Here is a 12,065-nt window from a genome sequence, read left to right on the forward strand (position 1 = left end):
AAACAATCCTAATTATTATCTATAAATTGCTTAGAAAAATGTCATATCAACAAATTATTACAAGGGCAAATGTTTTACGATAATAACTATTATTACGTAATTTCCTTTTCAATTTGCAAACAATATTTTTAAAAACAAACATAAAAACACCCTTGAATTAACTCGAATGTCCCCAAAAAGAAAAACACAATAATAGCCTGCAAGGAAAAGAAACTCGATAGCAGAACTATGAGGAGATAACCATACTTCAGACCAAATCAACTCCTCAATGCAAGTACAGGTAAATAACCCACACGCCAGCAACCAGGAACAGAATCATTCATCCCAACAGGCACGAATTCTAACAGGAGATCAATGTAAACACTTCATCAAACCATTTGTTTAAATCAGCAACGAATACAAACAATGATCTTACCGTAGTTCAAGTTGATGATGGTTCCATAATTCTTTTATCAGCAGCAATCTAAACAAGCATTTTAACATATAAAAGTTTACAAACTCAAGGTCACATCCTATAATTCTTATATCCGAACAAGACACGTACAAAAAGTTTTAAGAGATACAAGCATCTCAGTAAACTACCCTCATCATCTTTTCTTAAAACCATACTTTTTGCGTTCATAAAATAAATCAGTTTTGGCACTCCCTAAATTAACAATTTTAGGGCAACCATCTCTATCTTTCTCCTGTTGCGTGCATTCCTTGCAGTAGTAGGCATCAGATATTCCTACTCCTCCGCATATGACACATCGACCCTGAAACGATCCATAGTTGCATTCATCACAAACGCGGACAAGTGTACAAGGACGCACGTAAGAATCACAGATCACACACTTGCCATCACATTTCTCACACAGTCGCCCAATGGCAATCCCTGGCTGCTTTCGACACATAATCAAATCAGGATGATGCTTGGCCATGTTTTCAACAACCTGCTACACACTGAACACATGTATATAACCAGTAAGTACTGTCTACAATCTACATCTAAAAGTTGAACAAAATATGAAGCATATCAGTATGTTAAGACCTTAGAGGGATTTTGGGTATAACAATCTTGCTTAAGTGGAAAAGACTAAAAAGGATAGGAAGGAAAGAAAGGAGAGAAAAATTGGGGAGGAGGCAATCATCTGGGCAGTTTTGGGGGCAGAGAAACCTTATCTAATATTTTATTTCCTTTTCAACACAATTCCTGCACTATGCTATCTGAATTCTTTCAACAATTCCTATGGCGAATTCCAGATCCTATATAAGTAAAATGCCAATTCTAGCAAAAACAAGTTCTAACACAAAAATTTACAACAAAATACTGGGATTTAGGCTTAATAACTAATACTCCGTAGAAAATAAGCATGTGATATGCATTAACAATAGATACAACTTGGAAGTACCCAAAACATATAGAATTGCAGAACCTTCAATCTTCCAGTTGATGTCACGCTGCTTAATAAAGTGGCACTGCAAGTANTGAATGATTTTATTTCTTATCAAATCAAAATGCCCGTACAAGGCCAATCAATATCAGCACTTGTATCATCATGATTATAGAATTAGCACCTTTATTTGCATTATACTCCTTGGTCAAATATCANACTACCANAGGAAATGGAGAAAGGGAATGACTAGTAATGACTAATGTTTCAGTCCTAGCATACTTGGAAACCATGAACTGGTTAGCTATGCTTTGCCTCGACAATAAAACAGTTTACCTTAACCAGTTATACCATATATCTCACACACAAAGGCAGAGGACAAATCCTACAAAGCATTTACTAATTCTTTATTAGTATGAATTTGAAATGTCTTATGCGTAGGCTAAAGGCTCACTAGTTTAATGCATGACATTAATTTCCAACTTTTCTATTGTAGGGCTGAATAACTACATATGAATCTCTCCGTTTTTTGTTACATGACGGGACAAAGCAACTACTTCCACGAAATTCATAGATATGGAACAAGAACCATTGTTTNAAGACCCCAGTGCACTTGAAGAAAAAAAAATAGGAAGTACAATGCAACACTTAAAACTCCAAATGAAGATTATCAGAAACTAAAATTGTATGAATACTGCAAATCATGATTTTGCATTATTTAATCTCTCATTATTTATAGCTTATAACCCTTTGCAATAAATGAAGATATTTATATCTCTCTTGCTACTGAGAGATTTATCCCATAAAAAAAATCAAGTAAAGCATACACCAAAATTGTGGACATTTTAGAAGGGAACCCACTGCAAATTAATATTAGCATACAACAACAACCAGATTTGTTCTGAAGTCAGCTACATAGATTAATCAACACCATTGGAATGAAATCCAAAACCAAATATATGCATTCAAATTCCATATATAAAGCTCGCATCAATTGACCATAAGTTCCCATTATCACCCCCTGCCCTTTGCTCAACATCCATTTAATTTCCTTGGATAGGACATTAAACAATCCGAGTGATTTACTAACAGTACTATCAAGGTAAACTAAAACTGACCTTTCCTTTTCTCCCTTATGTTAAAAGTACTCCCATGCATCTTTTTTTGACTCAAAATTCACAAAAAAATCCTAAACTAACATGCTTACAAATCATACCACAATCGAATAAACTACATAAAGCGATAACTTTATTGATAAAAGAAAGAAAGCAACAAATGGATAAATTGAATATTTAAAGAATAAGACTACAAAAATTGTCTACAAGCACAGAGAAATTGCTAGTCATGTAAATATATAAGTGTTCCACATAAACAAACATCAATTCATGGAATTAGCAACATTGGCCATTTCAAATCAAGCATGAGATCTAGTGTTCCTTGAGATGAAGAAGTGAGAAACGAAAGCCCTAAATATGAATCAAAATCAAGGGTTTAATCCCAAAATCCAAAGTGTCAAGAAAACCTAAAGTCGTGAAAAAGAGAAAGACTGTGGGTGAAAAGAAAAGAGAGCAGACGACACTAGGGCTCACCAAAACGCGATGGGTCGACAAAACTAGATCTCGATAGAGCTAGGACTCGCTAGCGTGAAGGCTCGACAGTGCCAGGACTGGACTGCGAGAGGACTGGACTGCAAGAAGGTTCGACTGCGAGAGAACTGGACGGCGAGAGGCCTTCACGGTGCGAGGGCTCCAGGATGATGGAAATGGATTTGAAAAAATATGAATGAAATGGGAAGGTGTCAGGGTGGGTAAGTTCACCAAATGGGGAAAAGTGAAAAATTACAAAGAAATTAGAAATAAAGGAGTATATGTAAAACAGAGGAATACCAAAATAAAAAATAAGAGGGAAATAAAACATTAGATGTAAAGAAAAACTAATAATTTATTATAAAAATGACATTTTAAAATATAATATATTTTTATTAATAGTGTGAAAGTTAAAATAATGAAAGTTAAAAATGTCATATTATACATGTAAATTATGGTAATTAATAAATTGTCATATTATATTATAAATTTCGACATGGTTTAAGAATGTTTTAATAAAAATGCAACCAATGTTTTTATAGTGTTTTAACACCAATTTTTCACACCATTATTATGATATATTTAACACTAATTTTTCACACCGTTATTATGATATATTTAACACTAATTTTTCACACTATTATTATGATATAGACTCTTCATCTTCTATAATCAAACTAAATCACAACTATATATGATATAGACTCTTCATCTCCTGCAGTCTAGTCTTATTTGTTCATGCCATATTAATAATCATTACAAAGAAAAACAAACAAAAAAAATAAGCTCATAATAACTTTGAGAAATCTTATCATAAATTAAATAAAACCAAATAAGGATCCAACAATCACCATTACTAATTGAGAAATGATGGACAAATTGCAGGAACATTACTTAAAATAAGCACAGGCACCCAAAAAACCGTTAACCTAAATCTCCAACACCTTTTCCAACCCAGTTCAAGAATTATCAAGGTAATACAAATTAGAGTGAGGGTCCTAGATCTATTTTGCCTTTATTCCTAGAACACTAGGTGCAGCTAGCATCAACCCAAAAATTTAAGAATAATAGTAAGCATCAATTCAAACAACAAGAGGACCTTCACATAGTAAAACATAAATAAATAGGGAGAATATTATTATTAGGCATAAAAATTGGTGGGGGCGAAGAGAACACAAATCGCACTATAAAAAATGAGAAAATCAATGATATGAGAATCAGAATTAGACACTTACAGTGACCACAAGACGCGATTAGGGTTTCTTAGTAAGAGAAAGTGGGTGTCAAACGGTGTGGCTTTGCTTGAACACGGAACGATTAGAGTTCTCTGGCAATGTATGCAAAACAAAACAGAGGCGAGAATTGAGTGAGCATAAAAGGAAATAAAAGAACACAAATTTCGAGAAGAATCTGGAGAATAAAAACCCAACTCAATCAACACAAAAATTTGAGAGCTCTTTCCTGCACCCCCATAAAATTCTTCCTACACCCCTAAACTTCCCCTGTTCCTAAATTATCCCTAACAGCATTTAGACTTTGACTAGGTTTTAATATATTTCTGTAACTTCCCCATGCACCTCCAAATGACAAATATGTCCTGTCATTTAAAGAAAATAAAACAAATTTAGGTTTAAATCCTTAAATCCGTTCCTATTTTTGGGACGTTTTTCCAATTTCATCCTCTTTTTATTAAAACTTCCAATTGGGTCTTCAAAAGAGTCAATTTCAATCAAATTGACCCTTTCCGTTAAAAAAAGTTAACACCGTGATTATTTTGTCCAATAGAGTGGATGACGTGTTAATGTATTTAAACCGTGGCCTTGGTAGTGTTGAAACATGGCAATTAAAACGTGTCATTTGAGAAAAAATAAAATTTAAAATAGATTCTGAAATCTGAGATCCCCACTCTTCGTCTTCCTCGCGTGAACCACCATTGCCAGCAGCTCCTCCATCGCCGCATGCTCCTCGACCGGTCAGGGCCGTCGGTAGTGACGCTGGTCACCACAGGAAGCTTTGCCGACGACGACATGATCTCCCTCCGTATTCTTCCTCTTTAAAAACGTGTTTCTACCACCTCCCAATACCCAGATCGGAAACCGCCGCGATTTCCGCCAGCTGCGTCGCCGCGCAATTTGGAGTCACCACCAAGACAATGTCGTGGCCTTCGCACGGCTGAGCACTATAGTCGGAGCACCGTCGCAGACCCAAAACGGGCTATTGCGATTCAAGGGCTGCTGCTCCTCACCTCCTTTCTTCTCAGTCTTGCCAAGCCTTCCCCTAATTTCCAGTTTTCTTCATACTCTCGATGTTGAGAGTTCTTTGTTATGTTCTATTGGAATTTCCCTGTGCATGTGTGGAGTTGTAGAAGATGAGGGATTTAGGGTTCTTCAATGGCTCTTATGTTCAGAAACAGTGACAGGGATTTAGGGATTTCAATCCCAGACACCAGGAAATAGCAGTAAAGGAGTCCAATGAGGATTGAATAAAGGGTTAGTCCAATGAGGGTTAACCAAGAAAAAATACAAGTAGAACAGAATCTGGAAAACCCTTCTTGCCGCTTGACCCACCACCGTTGTTCTAGCGGAAAAGTTTCAAACTTATGCCTGCACATGACCAAGTTGACTTTAGTTTTTTCAATGTAACAAATGCAGTGCATGAAATTTCTTCATTCAGATCCACCAAACCAAACCCATCACAGAAAATCATGTAAAACACAACTCAAAAGCTTCAAACTTTTTCAGTTTTTCCAAATTAAGACACACTGAAAGAAAAGAAAAAGACTTGCAAAGGAAAAGGGAAAAGAAGAGGGAAAGAAGAGGGAGCTCGCATGATTGAGAGACCACGTATTCAACTTTCTGATGCCACATTTTAAACAAATTACACATCAACCTTTTGATTCAGCAAAAGTTTCACGGCGTTAACAAAATTTAACGGAAAGGGTTAAATTGATTGAAATTAACTCATATAAAGATCCAATTGAAAATTTTAATAAGAAAGGGATGAAATTGGGAAAACGCTCCAAAAATAGGGACGATTTAAGGGATTAAACCACAAATTTATATTGACGTGAGTGAGTAATACGTAAGTAATGAATTACTTTTAATTTTGAGTCTCGTTATTTTGACACCCATATTTTAATTTTGGTTCGTTTTTTTTTTCACAAAATCTGGCTAGAAAAATGAATAGGGTTTCAAACAATTTGCGTTTCAATAATACCCTTCTCCTGTTTCATTACGTGTTTTAAATTCATGAGCCTTAACACCGCTGACAAACATGTGAACTTAGTTGAACCGACATACAAAGGTGTTTCCGTATCAGTTGACGTCGTCTCATACACATGAGCTTTGGCAAAAGTTTTTGCGCCAACATCACGGATCATGTCCTCTAATTTGTCTTCATCTGGTCGATCTTCTTCCATGGTGGAATCACTAACATTTTCAGTTTGGGAGTCAGTCGAAAAGTGCATTTCTTCGCTGTGTCATATTCATGTTGTATAGCATCTTAGGAAACCATCACATATAAGATGTTCTCTAATTTGGGTTGCGTTTAACTTTCTCTCATTCAAACAATTCACACAAAGACATCTAAACTTCACTTCATCATCACTTGTATCCTCATTACGTTGTGCAAATTGTATAAATTCTTCTACCCCTCTCTCGTACTCAGCACTAATGTGTGGTAAATTAATCCAATTTCGATCCATACGTAAATATTCTGACTTATAAATTCTACAAAATTACAATACAAAAAAAAAATCATCATCATACAATCATTCAATCAAAAACATTGAAATAATGACATATATTCAACATAAAAATAACATTGTAAAATAAAAAAATTAAACTTTAAAATCATACCATCATACAAAATTATACAATCATATAAATTTATTCAAAGATACAAAATTATATGATCATTCAATCACATATTCAATCATACAAAATTATCATACAAAATTATACAATCTAATAAAAGTAAAATTTAAACATTAATATAAGAATCGGATAGTGTGAAAAGCCAAAAATGATGAACAAACCGCGATCAAAACGCTAGAAAAATCAACTCTAAAATATTCAAACCTGCAAAAATATACAAACAAATATTAGTTTAAGAAATAAAGACACAAATTGAAACGCAATTTACGATTAAAGGGAAGAATTGGACAAACCCAATATAAAGACATTTCCAACGATTTTGATCGGTTAAAACTTTTCCCCAACGTTGAAAATGGCAACGACACCGAACAAAAATAAGTTTAAACGGTGTAAAATGCTTGAAAATGGAAGAAAAAGTTTGGGTCGACGGAGAATGGAAGCGGAGCTCTCTGAAAGAGTTTTCACAAGGAAGGAGACGATATTGTTCATCACGTGTTTTAATTTTTTTTCCAGGGGAATTGACCGCGATTCATAACTTAACCACGGTAATAGAGGTGACCTATGTCGCGGTTACCCCAACAATCGCGGCCTATTCCCCTGAGAAAATAAATCAAAATGGCAATTTTGAAATTTTTTTGAAACCTTTATGTCGTGGTTCCCCCCACAATCACGGCCTATTCCCTGAAATATTTTAAATTTATTCAGATCGGGGTATAGGTCGCGGTTCCCCCCACAACCGCGGCCTATTCCCTGACATTCTGAATCCTCCCAATTGCCTCCCAACTACCTTTTGGGGAATTTCAGAAGGTTGCAGAGGGAATAGGCTGCAGTTGCTCACAGAATCGCGACCTATTCCCCCTACAACTTCTGAAATTCCCCGCCATGTGAGACCCTGCAATAAATTGCAGGGGGAATAGGTTGTGGTTCTATGAGCAACCACGACTTATTCCCCTGCCAATTTATTGCAAGAGCTAGTGAGGAATGTCAAAAATTGCAGGGGTATAGGCCGCGGTTCCTCACAGAACCGCGGCCTATTCTCCCTACAACTTCTAAAATTCCCAACCATGTCAGACCCTACAATAAATTGGTAGGGGAATAGGTCGTGGTTGCTCAGAGAACCGCGGCCTATTCCCCCTGCAATTTATTGTCTTTCTGACATGGCGTCAAAGGAAGAAAATTGACTGGGGAATAGGCCGCAGTGCCTCTATGAACCGCGACCTAAACGTTCGAATTATTTTCAAAAATGCCACTACGTAGTATTATGCTGCGTTTTCTGGTGAACCGTGGCATAATGTGCGTGGTAAAAACTCAATTTTTTACTAGTGAAAACGCAACGAAAACTAATTTTAATCAGTTCAAATGAAACATAATTCATCAAAGATTACTTTAATCAGATTAAAAGCAAATTTAAATGGTTCAAAAGAGATCAAATGCACCTGAAAATGCAATGCAGTGGAGAGAAAAGGCGAAGGAAGACGATGAAGTGCGCGAAATTGCTAGTTTGCAATAACTGATTTAACAAGAAATGAGACGTCAGTTGCCCAGGAGACCGACGTCTATAATGGAATATACGTCGGGCGCCTCACTAATATGACATTCATTCGATTTAAAAAATAATATTTGTGGTATATATAGACGTCGGGTGTAGTGAGGACCGACGTCTATAATCAAATATAGACGTCGAGGTGGCGCTATCAGACGTCTAGATGGCAGAAAAAAATAACTTTTTAATACCTGTCAGACTATAAACGTCACTTCAGAGGAGCACTAATGTTTACATGGTAAAAAGAAGGTTTAATACCTATTTTGGTCCCTCCTTTGGGAGGATTTGTTCAAAGTGGTCCCTCCTTTTTTCAAAAGTTCACTTAAGTCCTAGCTTTCGCAAAAACTGTTCAAAGTGGTCCTTTTTGGTAACGGCGTTAAGTTCACTAACGGCAGACCTGCCAGGTGTCTAACATGGGCTGATGTGACATTGTTATATGTTTTAAAAAAAAATATTGTGACATGTAAATGTATGTTGTTAGGGTTAAATTAAAAAATGAATTAGGGTTATATTACAAAATGAATTAGGGATTTGCGTTGCGGGAAAATCTGGAGTAAAAATTGGGAAAATTAATTTAACCCTAACATTGGGAGGTGGAGCACATCTCCGGTGACCTCTGGCAGCTGAAGGCGGGATCCCTCCATAGCCACCCTTTCGTATGACTATGCACACAAAATTTTTGGACTTCTGGATTAGCCTCCATATGATTTCGAAATCAGGTTTTGTAGTGGAATGAAATTTGGATAGCTTGGTTTGATTTTCGGTGGAGGTTGGAAATTGGTGGGTCCTTCTCTGTTTGGTTGTGTTTCGGTGTTATGGAGGATTGATGGGGATAAATTGAAAGGTGTTGGAACAAACGGGTAGTAGTGTTTGGGTTGGTTACAGATAAAAAAAGAAGAAGGGTGGAGGTGTGTGTTAGGAGATGATGAGTTAAGAAAAATTGATGAGGTTGAAGATGACGGTAGAAGATGATGATTGCAGAGGGATCCGTTTTGGGTTGGACAGAAAGGGGTGGATACCCTTTTCTTTTTCCTCCCCCCATTTTTCTGTATGTGTCCCCATATATATAAGACCGTGAAGATCTTCAATCAACAAACATGAATACTGAAAACCTGGAAAAGAAACCCCACCAAAAACAATGACTGTTGCAAACTTAATCATCTTCCAATTCCTTCCAAAAATAGCGTTTCAATCCCTTTCAACTATTGATTGGCTGGCCCTCTCTCTTTGAAATCGAACGAGCCAGAGCTTTCGGCTAGGGTTTGGGTTGGGGCTTCAGCGCTTCGCGCGTTCGGCGCCGTCCCCTGGAGTTCTTCGGTTACCGCCATTTGCAACCAAGCACCTCCTGCAATTGGTCTACTGGTCTTCCGCTAGAACTCCTTCAACAAATAACGTCTTTCCTGCAAGAAGCAGTTAGGTATGGGAAATTGAAAGCGAAAAATGCGAAGAGGAAAAGGGAAGGGACCTTGAAGAATCTTCCAGATGCGTGACGGAGGTGAAATTGCTTCCATGCTAGGACGTCGGATTCGGGTGAGGAGACAATGACGAGGAAGACGCGGATTCAATTTACTTAATTCATTCCAAATTACCCCTAATTCCTTTTTTAATCCAACCTTAATTATATTCATTTACACGTCATCATTATATATTTTTTTTAAAACAAATTACAATACCACATCATCAAACATTACACATCTGGCAGTTCTGCCGTTAGTGAACTTAACGCCGTTACCAAAAAGGACCAACTTGAACAGTTTTTGCGAAAAATAGGACTAAAGTGAACTTTTGAAAAAAGGAGGGACCACTTTGAACAAACCTTCCCAAAAGAGGGACCAAAATAGGTATTAAACCTAAAAAGAAATGACTTTTCACCCACCTGTTAGACACATAGATGTCAATTAGGGGAGCTCCGACGTCTATATGACGAAAATTAATAGCTATCCACCTACCTGTCAGACATATAGGCGTCAGTTAGGAGGGGCCCTGACGTCTATATGGCAGAAAGTAATGGCTATTCACTTACCTGTCAGACATATAAATGTCAGTTAGGATATCCCTGACGTCTAAAACACTATAGACGTCGGGTCACCTCCTAACTAACGTCTATATGACTAACTTATTTATGAAAATGCCACTTATCATCAATATACGTCGTACTTACCCTTAACTGACGTATAAGGAGTGACGTTAAACAACGTTTTTGCACTAATAATTATATATGAATATTTCCTTTTGTTATATATGCAAATTATTAATATCTCATATGGTTCATTAGTTGGTCTTTTTTTTTTTTGCGTTTTCTCGTTTAGGTCTTTTGATCGAATTATTAGGAATAAAAACTGAACCATTTATTATGTTATTTTAGGGAGTGAAAATTTCCTTTACAATATTTTAGGAATGAAATCAGTGTGTGCTTTGCAATTTGCAAACTTTTTGGCCTTGTTCTAAACCAAATTAAAACTGAAAAAAAGTTATTCAAAAACTAATTAATAGCATAAAATATTGAAAGTGCCGATTAGATACAAGACTAATTTAAAATATAAAAATGATTTTATGAACTTAAAAGTTAAATAAATTTAAAGTGCATTTATTTATGTGAGTGTAAATAATAAACCTATATTTAGTTGTAAGACTCCAAAACTCCAAAAATTGGAGGTATCTAAACAGCTAGAAGAATTATTGGAAGGAATTTAAATGAAAGGGAGAAAATTAGTTGATAATGAATTCGAATTTGTTGAGTAGTAGTTATCAACTATGCATAACATGGTTTGTCATATTTGGTCTTGTAATCCATTTGATTTCATGCTCAATAACGTGAACTTCCCGTGCTTTCCATGTGCCTTTCACTCCATTACACTGCTTAGCATAATAATTTCAATCACACATGTGTTTACTTTGGGTGATTGGTGGAGAGTGATTGAGTGGATTTGAGAGTAATTTTTTGTTCTTGTTTATTTGAGTGAATTTGGAAGTAAATGAATTTTGAAATAAAGTTTCTGAGAATTGATGTAGGATTTAGTTTATATGACAAATTAAAAAAATTTATTTTAAAATTCACTCTCCTTTATCTCCAAATTCACTCAAATAAACAACAAGAAATATTATCTTCAAATCCATTCAATCACTCTCCCCCAATCAACTCTATCAAAATAATTACATATTGATAAACTGATACTTTTTGATATTTTGAGGAAAATTTCATACAAGAGATTCAAGTTGAATAAGCAGTGGCATGTGGTTTGGATGATGTGTTTTCATAATGCAAAACCTAAATCAATGTGTATGAATATTATATGATATGACAATGTGACAGGAAAGGCAGAGGCACACCTGGTGGAACATATTCCAAAATTTCTGCTACATCTTTCCAACACATGTTATGCCTTTGACATCATAGTATCATCCTTTCTAGCCATCGAACAGTGAACATAGCTATCCTCATATTGTCTCATCAGAATAAGGTTGTATATTTATTTCATCCTGTCTCAACTTCAAGATTCTGTTTTCTGCATTAACTTAAAGTAGAAAGAACATATTCAACAGGTGATTAGTTTCTGTCATCGCTCATATGGCTGCAGAACAAAGGGTGGAAAATCACTTCTGATTCGCTTTCTTACTACAGAATCACTCCTATATAGCTGGCAAACCTCTCTTTCCTTTAATGGTTTTCTCACCTTTTTATGTATAA

At 35.9% G+C, this 12,065-nt stretch overlaps 1 protein-coding gene across 6 annotated transcripts; it reads right to left on the reverse strand.

Moving 5' to 3' along the window:
• Positions 1-357: 357 nt before the first annotated feature.
• LOC106774489 (PHD finger-like domain-containing protein 5B) lies at positions 358-4,354 on the reverse strand. 6 transcript variants are annotated; one of them, XM_022786783.1, is made up of 4 exons: positions 4,195-4,354; positions 2,963-3,119; positions 1,416-1,458; positions 358-942 (listed from the first exon to the last, which is right to left on the reverse strand). In XM_022786783.1, the coding sequence occupies exon 4, from the start codon at positions 918-920 to the stop codon at positions 588-590; it is 333 nt and encodes a 110-aa protein (XP_022642504.1). In that variant the 5' UTR covers positions 921-942; positions 1,416-1,458; positions 2,963-3,119; positions 4,195-4,354; the 3' UTR covers positions 358-587. The 6 variants fall into 6 exon arrangements, with proteins under 6 accessions (XP_022642504.1, XP_022642503.1, XP_022642505.1 ...); XM_022786782.1 differs by having other exon boundaries at positions 1,392-1,458; XM_022786784.1 differs by lacking the exon at positions 2,963-3,119.
• Between the last annotated feature and the right edge of the window lie 7,711 nt (positions 4,355-12,065).

This window comes from Vigna radiata, chromosome 10 (assembly GCF_000741045.1).
Source record: "Vigna radiata var. radiata cultivar VC1973A chromosome 10, Vradiata_ver6, whole genome shotgun sequence".
NCBI classification, from domain to species: domain Eukaryota; kingdom Viridiplantae; phylum Streptophyta; class Magnoliopsida; order Fabales; family Fabaceae; genus Vigna; species Vigna radiata.

Excerpts from the sequence above, each read along its gene's own strand:
- LOC106774489 (XM_022786784.1), bottom strand. The coding sequence starts at position 920 with ATGGCCAAGCATCATCCTGATTTGATTATGTGTCGAAAGCAGCCAGGG.